Source organism: Silene latifolia, chromosome 11 (genome assembly GCF_048544455.1).
Source record: "Silene latifolia isolate original U9 population chromosome 11, ASM4854445v1, whole genome shotgun sequence".
NCBI lineage: Eukaryota > Viridiplantae > Streptophyta > Magnoliopsida > Caryophyllales > Caryophyllaceae > Silene > Silene latifolia.
Window position 1 is genome coordinate 53,635,117 of NC_133536.1, and position 14,198 is coordinate 53,649,314.

At 35.1% G+C, this 14,198-nt stretch overlaps 2 protein-coding genes across 2 annotated transcripts; one reads left to right on the plus strand and one right to left on the minus strand.

The window, feature by feature from the left end:
- The first annotated feature begins 8,900 nt into the window (after nucleotides 1-8,900).
- LOC141611642 (uncharacterized) lies at nucleotides 8,901-10,009 on the plus strand. The gene has a single exon (XM_074430229.1). It carries the CDS (start codon nucleotides 9,122-9,124, stop codon nucleotides 9,581-9,583), a length of 462 nt encoding a protein of 153 aa, XP_074286330.1. The 5' UTR covers nucleotides 8,901-9,121; the 3' UTR covers nucleotides 9,584-10,009.
- Nucleotides 10,010-12,068: 2,059 nt separating this feature from the next.
- LOC141613416 (uncharacterized) lies at nucleotides 12,069-13,609 on the minus strand. Its single transcript, XM_074432149.1, has 2 exons — nucleotides 13,551-13,609; nucleotides 12,069-13,206 (listed from the first exon to the last, which is right to left on the minus strand). The coding sequence occupies exons 1-2, from the start codon at nucleotides 13,607-13,609 to the stop codon at nucleotides 12,069-12,071; spliced, it is 1,197 nt and encodes a 398-aa protein (XP_074288250.1).
- Between the last annotated feature and the right edge of the window lie 589 nt (nucleotides 13,610-14,198).

Here is a 14,198-nt window from a genome sequence, read left to right on the forward strand (position 1 = left end):
TTTATTAGACACTCCTAGATTCATTTTGGTTTATTTGTTTAGGTTCCAAAATCGTCGCTCTGATACCACTTTGTAACACCCCAACTATCCGGCCAAGATAATTGGAGCGTTACCATCTCGGTTTCCCGAGGTAGGGTTTCAAAACTTCAATCAAAGAATATTTTATTAATGTAATGTTTAATGATTTACATAAACTTAAACAAATGAATAAAAGTACAACTCGTGACATCTATACTCTTCTAGCCAATTAGACTCGTCTCGTGACTCATCAAGCTCGTCCCATCTCCCGCGTGCTATCCAAACAACCTGTACTTAACCTGCTCCCCATATGACCAAAGAATATCATATGGATCGACACAGGTCACCCCAAAAGAGATAGGTGACAATTAGACAGACACAACAAACGTCAGTTTCAATAAATAAAGTGTGACACAACTCAAAGTGTGTGAGTATGCAACATGACAATGATACGAATGAGACGTTATCAAATAACCACCACACCGGTAACGGGACACGCCCAGACGTACGCACAACCACCACGGTACCGGGACACGCCCAGACATACCGAAAACCAGACTGGTACCGGGACACGCCCAGACATACCAACAACCACAAGTAGGTACCGGGACATGCCCAGACGTACAGGCCGGGTTCGGAAGCCAACCGGATCCTCTACCAAACGTCGTGTCTCAACCACACGACTCCCTCCGTAACTCAAGCCATTAATGTGCACATCCCTCTTAGAGTGGGAAGCTCCAAGAGGCGACTTAAGCGTAAGACGGTCTCCCAACCGTCTTACGTCTCCACAATAACCAAGTAAAACCACCAATGATCTCCAACACAACACAACAATGACCATACATGGGAAATGCAACACAACACCAATTATATGACTCATCATGAACTCAATCCCAACATACATGGATAAAACTTCCTCAAATACCAACATGATATCCAATCGACTCATACTCGAAATGATGATGAAAGACACACAAATATGCACATAAAAATATTGAAACCGAGTAGGATAAACCTACCTTTTAGCATTCTTCATGAGCTACTCGAATCCTCTACGATTCCGTCTCGCAAGATCGTTATAATCCTATATAAATCATGTAATACCATCACAAATACATCCTACACTATTATAAACTACAAAACCCCTTTTTAATACCCACTAATTACCCATATTACATATACTAATTACTAATTAATTACCCAACATCAAATCCCCAAAAGTTAGGGCTTAAACTAATAAAACAAGGGTAGATCTTAACTTACAAATGTTGAGGGAGGAAGGAAAGAGGATGAACAATCCATGAAAGCTTGAATCCCATGTAATAGTGTTTGTGAGGGTTTTAGAGAGAAGGGAGAGCATATGGAGTGAGAAGGAAGAAGATAGGATGAATGAGGATAAGGGGATAAGATTTCCTTATCCCGTATTTTGATTCAGCGCCACTCGGTCGAGTGGCGAGTCCACTTGGTCGAGTGTCACTCACTCGATCGAGTGCGAAGTCCACTCGGTCGAGTGAACCTCACTCGGTCGAGTGCGACACAGTTCTCATTAATGACCAGTTTTCTTAAAATAGTCATATCTCACTCGTTTCTTGGTCATTTTGGGCGTGTGACCTACCGTTGGAATCGTAAGAGAACAAGCTATCACCTTCAATTGAAATAATATCAATACCATGTCTAGATCTCAAGTTATGATACTTTTAAGATGACCTTTCTATAGGCGGACATTTTAACAACTCCACTAAGTCTAATATAGGTTATACCCGGTCCACTTTATAGTTATACCTCACTCCCGAGTCACCTTTAGTCTAGTCTAAGGTCCCCTCATGCATCCCAAGGTTCCTTTCCAGGTCCCACAATATCCGGGTATTACAATCTCTCACTACATTAATGAGAGACAACCAATAAATATACTAAAACTAATTAAAAATATAAAAATAAAAATAAAATAAAAATAATAACTACCTATTATGAGAGAGGTTTCTCACTAATATTAATGAGACACCGTCTCTCTTAAGAATTTGTGCAGTTCAAATAACGCATCCCCCTCCTACTTCATAACTATTCAGATCACTATATATAGACTTTAACAATCTGCTAAGTTAAAACTACCAATTACCAACGATTTTAACGAATTTGCCAACCGTAGTTATAAACCTAGTCAAACTGAACAATTAAACTCATTATTATTTTTACAGTCCGTCTCATTGTAGACGAACACTATCCATCTAAAGTAGAAGAGAGATAGTGGGTTTCTCACAAAATGCAAGTGGGAGGGCAAGTGTGGGTATCCATTTCCCACCCACTTGTACTATCCACTTCAATTTTTTTAGAGGGACACTATCAGTCTTCAGCTTTAGATGAATAATGTCCGTCTACAATAAGAATTTGTGTTATTTTTATAGTTTGCTTAATCAGTCTGCTTTCGCGAATTAATAATCCGTTGAATGTCAATGGAGCTACAAACAACTTACAATAAGACCATGCCCAAGCAAGGTCACCAACCGGGTCGTGACCTTGTTGGGCCATGCTAATGACCCTTAAACTAGGATTAAGAATGTAATTTGGGCGACTTTGAACAAGTAAGGGTCAATTGGTAACCTTGAGTTGAGAATGGTAACTTTGTTGGTGACATTGTATGTGGCATCATTTGGTTGGTTGCTGGACAAAGATAAAAGAGAAAAAAGGATTGAGTCCAAAAAAATGTGCCGGGGCTTCTGCTATATATGCAAAAAAATAGGAAGATTGAAATATTGATTAATATCTAAATTAATTGAAAATATACCAAAATCAAAATAAAAAAATATGAACATATAAAAAAGGGTTATATTTTTTAATTGTCAATAAAATAAACTCAATTTTGACATATTTTAACCCACTTTAAATAAATCGGATTATACCTGGAAATATAGATGTAACGCCCCGTAATTTCGGACCGTTAATATATTTCGAAAATAATTAATTAATCAAGTAAAATTTGACATTAATGTTTTTAAAGTAAAAATAATTCAAAGAAATATAATTTTATTATATTTTGAAGAAAAGTATTTATTTTGATAGTTTTGAAATGTTTAAAAATAGTTTAAACCGTGTAAAATCTTTTATTTCGAATTAAGGGCGTATCGGGGGGAAAATGACAATTCTTTTGAACGTTGGGTAAACGAATTTGGAAATGGGTAGTATGAATATTCAATTTTCTTGTAATCTCGTGTTTAAAAACTTTGGTCTTGACGGAAATTGCATTTGACTTACGGATTTAATTATTATTGAAACGAGTCAAAACCGACTCGAAAAAAATCCCGACTCAAAACCGCTCTCCCTCCTTTCTTCTCCCTTACACGGCTCCCCTCCCCCTTTCTTTTCTTTTTTTCTGATTTTTCTCTTCTATCCTCTTCTTTCATATTCTAAAGAACACCATTAACATAAAACTTAAGGTTTCAAGCCAAAAATCGTCACAACTCACTCATTTCTACTCGGATTCTCGCATAATTTATATTTTCGGAATCCTCTCGTCGCGATCTACAACTTGGTATAATTTAATTTCAGTTTTCTTGAAGTTGTTTTAAGACGAAATTTCGGTATTTTCGGTATTTGTGCTTATTTATGGTGTTTTTATTGTTTATTTAGGTGAAGAATTGGAGGACGAGTTCGGGGACTCGTATATTGTAGAGGATAGCGGCTAGTTGTTGTTAGGGTTTGGGTTTTGAGGTGCTAATTGCTCATTTTCTAGCTTAAGGTAACATATTTCGAGTTACTCGACGAAAGATCGTCACATGCTTTGTTGTTTTTGTATGTTTGGTGATTTTTGTTTGAGTAGTAGTTTTCACATGTTAAAATTTGTTGCATGCATGCTTAATTTGTGCCTTTTGTTAGTTTAAATTAACAAAGTTGAATTGGGAACGATTAATTAGTGTTCAGACGGTCTTTTACTAAACAAAAATGGAAAAATGGTGGTGTAGGGGTGATGGCCAGCAACCGGCAAGCCCACGGCAGCCCACGGCCGGCCTTGGGGTTGGCCCGGGTTGGCCCGTGCTTGTTTCGCGGTTTTTCGTACAATATTGGTCATTTTAGGTTGATTAATGTTATAATTAATATAAGTAACAAATGGGTAGTATTTTGAATTGAATCATACTAGTAATAAAAATTATGTTAATGGTAAAATTGTGCTTATATTAATAGTTATCACATGTTAGGACAGTTTACAAAATGAAATTGTAATTAATAGGCTCAAAATGAATTTTATAGCGATAATTGTAATGTTTTGTTGATTATGCCGAAAATCGAGCCTTAGTCCCTTTGGTCGATGCGATGTCGATTAATTGAGTGATTGGTCACCGCAATTTGACCGTGCACTGTCGCAGGTGGGGTTGCGGGTAAAAATTCGGTTGAATGATTTAGATAATCGGCCTTTTTCTTGTTTTAGGCCATTTATCAAGCTTTAGTTCACATGTATAGCTTATTGAATTTAATAGTGTCTTGTATTGTAGAAATGGCCCTAGTTTCCCCTAAAGCCTTTAATATTGTTAAAATTGCTAGAATTGGAAATTAGTATTGAATACTTATTGAGGATATTGTTGGGTTGTTTGCTGAATAGACATTTATATAGCCTTTCACATGATAGAATGTTAGCATTTATGTTGGTAAGTTGGACTTTTTGCCCTCTTATGGTTAAATGGGTGTCTTAATTGACTTGTGTGGTGAGTCTTGTGTGGTGTGGGCTAAAGTATTCAAGCTGGGACTAGCTGGGACTAGGTCCTAGGTGAGTATTTCGGCCTTCATCATAGATAGGTCTTTATGGTCTTTGACGAGTATATGTTCCTTTTGATAGCCTTTGTGTTCCGACTAGTGGATTTATATCCAAGTTGGGGCATGACCTCAGTTACTTATTTTGATAGTAAGGGGTCAGCTTAAGTACTAGCCAACCCTTTGGTGGACTCCTTAGGGTACTCACTTTATTTTTAGAAAAATAGTGGGTCTTGGGTGCGGTGGTGTGTATCCGCATGTCTAGGTCTGCGCAGATTTTAGGCTAAGGTTGTGTTGTCTCTTGGCCATGTTTTATTAATATTAACCGCTGAGCCAAGATACCGGTTCGATTACCTTCCCTACCTCGTGGTATAGACTCGAGTTACAAAGTGACTATTGACGGGACTAAGAACTTATGCCTGTCTTTGATATATTGCCCTTTCTTGTTTGATGATTCTATGAATCATAGAAGGTGAGATGCAAGCCGGCTATGGTTGATAGAGTTTGGATTACAATTTGTTAAATTTTTCACATGATAGTTTAAATTAGTCAATTTAGCATTCATATGTTAGGATGCTTGGAAATTAGATGAATTATCATATAGTTTACATGTTTTACTACATGTTACATTAATTATGACGATTCGTGGCTGGGAGGACTCGAAGTTACTCCCCACTGAATTGTGGCTTTCGTGTTTGTATAAAATGCGATTGTGGGTTGTTGATGCTTAGTTGGGGTCACGAGGCGAGCTAGTGAGCAAGGAACCTTGGACCTAGTTTGGCTTTCTTTTGTAGAAACCTTTTAACTTTTGGTTTTGTATATAATTTGAAGGGACATATGTCTCCCTTTTCTATTTTGGGTTGTATCATTATGTATTTTCTTACCTTTAGCGGTGTTAAGTAAGTTAGATTGTTAGCAATTGCAGGTTTTGGCACCCGTCTATTGGGAATGTTGGAGATGTTGTAATTGGTTTAGAAATTTTTTTTGAAATTACAGGTTTTTATATAGTTAGACCAATTACAAACGTATCCTACCAGTTTTTCCGTAGAATTTACGCGTTTAATTATCGGGTTATTTAAGGGTGTCACAATAGAGGTGATAGGCGATGGTGATGATGGTCTTCGATGATGGTGATGCCCGATTGTGGATGATGATGATGGTGATGCGATAATGGTGGTGCCTGTCATGGAGCGATGGTGATTTATTGATTTATTTGCTTCGAGGAAGTAATAAATTAGAGAAAAACCTTGATTTATTTGTTTATTTGGGATGGAGAATGAAGGAGATGATGAGTTGATTTGGGAAAAAAAAAAAGAATTTGATGATGTTTAATAATTTTAATTAAAGAGAAGATGATAATTGATAATGAAGGGATATGTTTTGTTGTGAGGATGTGGTTTAACCACGTCCATATTTTGTCCCCCTGTTTTTTCTTTTTACTTTTTGCAAATTTTTTTCTTAATACCCGGATAAAAATTAACAATACGGTATTTTTATATGTTGGATCATGTACGAAATAAAATTAAAATACTTATGAGATTAGAGTAGTTCTTATTTTGTTGAGATATTTATAAAATTACAAAAATAAGTTATTTATAATTTGTGAATAAATATTAATTGAAAAATTAAGAGAAAAGTTTTGGTGGGTAGTGAATGTGGTAAATGATTGGAAATGTTGGAAAGTGGAAAATGATTGGTATTTGATAGAGTCAAATAGTGTCGGCCTAATTAGGTAATTTTAGTTGAATAAACTTGTCACAAAGCCGGTTTTGAGTGTTAATCGTTGTATTTTCCGGTGAATCCACTTTGGTTGTAATTTGGATCATTTGAACTTGTTGTTGGCATTTACATCTCAAGGTAATTCAAGTACTTCATATTGGTAAGTTGAGATGAATGGATCATTTTGTACTAGCCGACTAACAAGTCAAACCCGAGCCACGGTCAACCAAGGTGAAGAAGGAGAGCAAAAGGTAAGTCAAGGGAATAAGTTCAAAGTTAATAAAAGTAAGCTAATGGAAGATTTGATGCCTTGGCATAGACAAACAAGAGCCAAAATGAAGAATTGAAAACTCGGTTTCACAAGGGTCAACTTCAAATGGATATATATCGAATTCTAGAGCTCGTATTGATGCAGGGCTAATTGGAGGTGAAAGCTTGTGATCTTAGCTTTCCAACGGTAGGTCACACGCCTCGTTTGTCCAAGAAACGAGGGAGATATGGCCTTCGAAAGATGCTGCTGTCAGTCTGAAGCGCAGCCTGCGCTCTGCTCTGAATATCGCAACTCTAGTTCCGTGTTTTGGGCTTTCTTGAGGGACTTGACCTAGATTCTCGTGCCTCCCTATATATATCTAGAATTTTGAGATCTAAAAACACTCCACTCTCATCTAAAGATCCATGCTTGCTTGAACCCTTAAGCTTGTAATAATTAAGACAAGAATTCTTTCTAATTTATGTTAATCTTTCTTCAATTTGTGGGTTGTAACAAGATTTTGGAAGGCTAAATCCTTCTTTATTTGGTGTAATTTCATTCAAAGTTTCTAACTTTGATATTGTAAGACCCTCTCATCTCTCTTAAGTAATTGAATGTTTGGTTTGATCACCCTTGCATATTTCTTACTTGACTAGTGCAAATCCTAGAGAAATGGTTTAATCTATCTAGGATTGTTTGAAACAAGTTTGTTGTATGTTGATTTGGTTTAAAGGATTCATATAACAAATAGGAAAGTTTATATCTTTTTCTCATTTGTATGGTTTAATCTTATGAGAAATTGATCCTAGCTCCATCTTTTGGTTAAAATCTTAATGCTCATGCTTAGTCTCTTTTCATGGTTTAATGACTTGTTGTCTAAGTTTGAAGGGTATATGTAGATGGTTTAATTTACATGTATCAACATCTTGAGATGGTAGTATTGGGTAGATAATTTTGAGAGAGTAAAAAGGGTCAAGCTTTACTAATTGTTGGTTACTAAGAAGGAGTTACACCAAGTTCTCTTTAATATTGAATTTTATTGCTCACCAAGTGTTTGTTATATTGTCTTGTTAGAAAAGATTGCAATTTTACCTTACATTCATGTTACCAATCAACTCAAAACTCCTTTTTGGTCTATATTCATCTATTGTTTGTCATTGTTAATAATCATTGTGTGTTTATAAACTTGTCATTAGAGTCTTAATTAGTAGTAGAGTTTTGCTTAGTATTCAATAGTTTACAATTCAAGTTTTTAGTTTAAAAGTCCTTCTCTTGGGATCGACCCTTACTTGCACTATATTGCTTTATTCATTAGAATAATCTAGAGTATAGTTTGGCTTATAAATAGTTAATTTGGTAGTTAATTCTAGCTTTTACGACACCTAGTCTTTTCACTATCAGTTAGTGACCTAGGTCGCGACCTTCTGCTTGGGAGGGTGAAAGTGGGTCAAGATTAATAAGGTGTGATTAAGAGGAAAAATTTTGGTGACCCAATTAGGTCGACCTTCTGCTTGGGGATGGTCTAATGCAACGAGTTTATTTTGTATTATAACCCCACATAATTATTACTTATCACCAAACCAATCATAATCACCCAAAAACAAGTAGGGTTTTTTGATAACTACTACCTTTGTATTAGTCTGTTTTAAGAACTACTACCAAAATAATTTTCGCTTAAAAACTACTACCAATAAGTTTGAATTTTTTAAAAAACACTACCAAATTCATCCAAACTCAATAAAACACAATCTCAGCCATTTATTTTTGAATTTCCATCCTAAGTTGTTATTTTTATACCTTAAACTAGTTAATTTGATGAAGTTTAAGCAACTTTTTTACCTTAATTACGTTAGATAGGTGAATTAGATGAAGCTAATTTAAAGTAAATTTGCCCCAAAATGATTGGCAAACAGTAGTATTAGTAGTGCTAAAGGGGTAAAGTTTACAACCTAAGATGAAAATTCAAAAATAAATGGTTAAAATTGTGTGTTATTGTGTTTAGATGAGATTTGGTAGTGTTTTTAAAAAAAAATCAAACTTACAGGTAGTAGTTTTTAAACGAAAATTATTTTAGTAGTAATTCTCAAAACTGTGTAATACAAAGGTAGTAGTTATCAAAAAAACCAAACAAGTAATATTTCAAATACAAAAATGATCACCCTACCATGATCACCCCACCAAATTAACACCTTTCCACACCTTCAAATGAAAATGAAGTTAACAAATAACACCACCATATAATAACATCATAAAAGGGAATCAAATAAATAATAATCCAGCCTTTATTCAAAAACCTTATAGCTGTGTTATTCTATACTCCATCCATCCCTTTTCTACCCTCCTTCATACTCTTCCTCTCAAAAAAAAAAAAAAAAAAAAAACTAAGTAAAAAGCATGAGTTCCATAGTTGAGAGCATCCAAAAAAAGGGGAAAACACTCCCAATATCATCTCCAGCAGACCAAGACGAACTCCCGGGGTTACGCCGCCGTCTATCCTCGTTATCACTAAACCTCAGCGGCAGCAATATCTCCATGTCGGCTGCGGCAGGCGCGGCCAAGATGGAGAATGCTGGGAGTTGTATCAAGAAATGGTGGGAAATGGGGTGGGGTTGGGTTATGTCTAGGAAGCCAAGTTTTGTGCAAGATTTGGAAATGAGTCAAGAGGAGAAGCATTTTCTTGGGTATCAATATAAGGGTAGTTTGATGCATCTCTTTTTTAAGGTTAAGTATGAGGTTAGAAAGTTGCTTAGATTTGATGATATGACTCTTCCTCAGACTCAAACTCATCTTAGGTATGATCGTCTCAATAATAATGTTAATGGTAATTATTCACGTAATTCTGTTATGAGAATATAATTAAGATTAATTCTTGATTATTGGCGGCTGAATTTGATGAATATCTGCGATGCGTAAATGTGAATGGATAATTTTGGTCAGATCAGCAGAAGAGAATTTACCAAATGAGTGGTGTATGTGTAATTGATTCAGTAATTACTGTGTAAGATACCGTATAACAGTGCTTTTATATGTTAAATATCTTATTTATGATAAATGAGTGTTTAATCAATAAGATGGCCGTCTTGTAGCGTAAAATAGTTTTATTTTATACTTTGTTTAATTGATTTAGATTCTTGAGGGTAAATAATTTTATTATTATTAGTTAATTGCTATTGGTTTATTTCATTTGTTAATTGTTCCTATTTGGGACTGAAATTTATCTTGTAAAATGTATTGAGTATAAGGTATTAATCAATAATCATCAAGGGCTTTATTCTTGTTTCATTGTACAATTGTTATGAATTTTGCTCTCATTGTTTATGCTTGCCTATGGACTATGGTTTACTTAAATCATCGTCACGTCAAAGTAGAGGGTAATATTTGGTTGTGGTCTCGGTATTTTTCTTATCGATCATTTGTTTATCTTTGGTTTTGGTACAAGCTAAGGACCAAGAAAAGAGGAGGGGACCATTGGGGATGGTTGTTACTAGATGACCTGTGAACCTAAATGAATGTGTATCATCAAATTACTCATAAAAATCCTTCATTGTTTCCTGCCTCTGTAGATCTCAAGGATACAGAGGTACGAGCCTATAGAATAGATCCTGTTCAAGTAAGGTCGTTCATAAAAATCCTTCATAATATAAAAAGGTAAACAAATGAATGAAACACTATCAAATGAAATAGGTAAACAAATGATCGGTACAGAAGAGAGAATACTAAACTCAATGTCTAATTATTTTACAATTCTTATACTTCGCATCAACACTAATGATCTCGAGGTAATTTAGTCACCAGCATTTTTAAGGGATAGCTTATAAATTTTATGTCCAGATTCTAACGAAGATGCCATTCATAATCTAATTATATAATCATATCATACGATTCGTAGGTCGGCCCCTTACCGGCTTGTCCCGGCACAGAAGGAGTAATATGGACAATGCATTTGCAAAATCTAAATAATTACAACCTTGTTGGTTTAATTCACTATTCTGTTTATTCGTAAACTACATAATTCACATATTAAGATTGGATCCTAATACCTAACCAACATTTGATCACCTTGAGTTTAACTTAGACACCTAATTCCTCTTAAGTATAATAATCAAGACATTTAGACAGCTTGTTTTAATTTCTTTGATGTTTCCTTCTTTCCTTATAGTTTGACAATTGAGAGGCAATGAGATCAAGAATGGAGTACGAATAATGGTATGTCGTACTCATAAACCTAACATACTCTCTATCTAGAAGGTTTGTACCTTTAATTAAACACAATATAATGGATAAATGCGACTCATAGTGCAATATTAACCCAACTAAATAGAGAGTTGAAGTTTAGTGACTAGAACTTAATTAACATTATAAAATCAGCAAGTCCCGTTATAGACGGGAGATATTCGTCTATAATGAGAGACGGGTCAGATCCCTCTGACAAAGAGGTAAGTAGGAGGCCAAATGGTAACCCGCTTGGTTTTCCACTCGCCCTCTCACTTACCTCTTTGTAAGAGATATCCAACCCGTCTCTTATTATAGACGGATATGCCTGTTTATAATGAGAATCTGTGTTATAAAATATGTAGAACAGTGTTTCTCACATGTTCAAATCTCGTTTTCACTTTGTATATTACTGAAAATGTCTAGAGACTAAGGAGGAATAGTGAACATTAGATTTCAGCTTCGAATTCCTCCACCCTAAAATATCAATTGTAATGTTCTTATTACACATTTGAAACCAAAGTGTATGATATTGGCTTTCCATTTCCTCAACAAAAAAAAAGTAATGATTTGAGAAAAAAAGGCGTGTTTTAGGTGAAAAATGATTATAAGTGCAAATTAAACAAGGCAATTTGGGCAATAATGAGCACATGCATGACCGACGACTTATAAATCACCGACAGGTAAGAGTGTTATCACATTGACATATGCTGGAGAAAGATGGCCGGCTTTCGTCTGGTAGCCCAATCATCTGCACGCACCGACGCTGCAATTTACAGCCCAAAATAAAATTGCCAATAAGAGCACCCACATTCAAGAGGATGGTGCATCTTCTTAGCATCTTCTTTCCTTTAAAAGGATATCCTCTTCAATGTGAGATTAATTTTAACATTCTCTTTTAAAGAGGATGGGGAAGACTTTCTCTATTTTTAGATGAAGTATAACCTTGGCCCTTGTCAGGGGAGTCTTAAAACTAGTGGAGGTCCGGTGCGGAAAAAAAAAATGAGGCCCTAAAACATAAGGTTGAAACTTTATCGAAACAAATTGTCAATTTTTATTTGCTCAATGAATAAAAGTACACAAGTAAAATTTGATAACATTATCCAATCGTTCAAAACACTCCTCATTTCTACTTGAAAATGATCCTCCTGCGAGCCTTTCTTGAAGCAAAAATGTCGATCAAATTTTCATAATCAATCTTCTTCAACAAATCTTTCTCTATGGCTATCAATGCTAATCCGTTAAGTCGTTCTTGTAACATCGTAGAGCGTAAATAAGATTTCAGCAACTTCAACTTTGAGAAACTCCTCTCTGCAGATGCAACTGTCACGGGTATAGTCAACAAAATTCGATACGCAATAAATGAATTTTGGAAATAACATTTACGTTTCAAAAACGACAAGATATCAATGGCTCTCATATCTTGATCAGGCAACATATCTTTGAGCAATTTTAACTCCATATAAAGATCATTTCCATCAATATCAAATTGTTTGCCACTAGTAAGAGCCTTTTGAAGATTAATACAATTAGAATGTAAGGTCTCATTATCTAATGATTGCAAATGAGTAGAAGTGAACAAAAATCCAAAAGTATTTTGAAACTCTTGATATTGCTCAAATCTTTTATTAAGTGAACCAATAGCTTGATCAACAATAAATAAGAAATAATTTACTCGAAATGATTCTTCGGTAGTTTGGTGAACAACATCAGACGAGCTACTTTGATTTTCATCAAAATGTTTTTTCCTTCGAATTTCTCGCCTTTTTGGAAATACGGGATCAACACTAAGTTCAATTGCAATGTTTTTTGCTACACTTATAGCATCAGGAAATCCAAATTCTCTATATTCTTCGAAAAACAAAACCAGTTTTTTAATATCTTCAATGGCTACATCAAGAACCATATTATGTGATTGTAAGTTTTTACTAACATAATTAACTCTGTACAATATTTCATACCAAATGACTAGTGCTACCAAAAACTCAAAATCACCAAGTTCATTTTTGGCTAAAGATTTAGCTTCACTTCTTATCTTAGAATCATTATCAGTTTCTCCTACTTGAAGTAAAGCTTCACGTACCTCCTCAATTTGAAATCTTATAGCTCTTACACTTTCCACACGACTCTCCCAACGAGTAGATGACAATGGTTTTAGAGTAAGTTCGGGTACATTTTCTTTCAAAATCTTCCATCTTTTTGTTGAATTGGCAAAAATAGTGTATATTCGTTGAATGACTCCAAAAAAATCTTTTGCCTTAACACAACTATTGGCAATATCACATAATGTTAAATTTAGACTATGAGAACCCTGGCCCTTGTGTCCACTCCCCTATCAAATTATTGCATATGCATTTTATTTTATATAATTATCACATCAACTAATATATTAAAAAAGAATTAAAATATGAAAGAGGAAGTAAAGATGATCCTCTTTGATGTGAGAAAAAAATAGAAGGAAGAATAGAAGGAGGATGGACATAGTGGAAAATGAGTTGGATGAAAAAAGATGTGAGGTGTCAAAAAAATAGTCGAAACGAGAGAAAATAAGAGAAAGACTACATACTCTTCAATGTGGTTGCCCTAACCGCCTTTTATATCATCATCGTACATCCCCTTACTACGGAATACAAATTCTCTTAATTTTTTCCCCTTTAATAGCAACGTCATTCTATGAAGATCTCACAAGAAGAGCCGTTGGCTCCAATATCTCATCCAAGGCAATATTTAATAATTTTCTTGACTGCACATATTATAGCTGTTGGCTTGATTCTTTCCGTAAATATTGATGATCTCATATGTATATAAATAGCCTAACCTTTACTGTTGTAAAACACAATTGTTTCATGAGTAATATCTTACACAATTCCAATATCTTCGAATTCTATTATGGTATCGAGCCATAGAGTTTTTCGAGTTTAAACGATTTCTTTATCCTTCTGCCGCACAATTTTTATTTCCGTAATGACGAATTCCAAAATATCACAACACGATCCCAAAACGACTCAATCATTCTCCATTGTCCCGGTCGAAAATCCGGGAAGCCATATCACTCCGGTTGTCTTCCTTGGCAACAACTGCGACAAATGGTCTCGGTATTTCCGTCTCGCTCTCCTCGCTAAAGGAAAGCTAGACTATATCGACCGGACTATAACCAAACCGGCTACAACTGATCCTGATTTCAAGTCTTGGAGATCCTCGAAGCGTTGGTTTCAGCATGGATCTTCAACACTATCGAACCCGAGCTTCGGAAAACCAT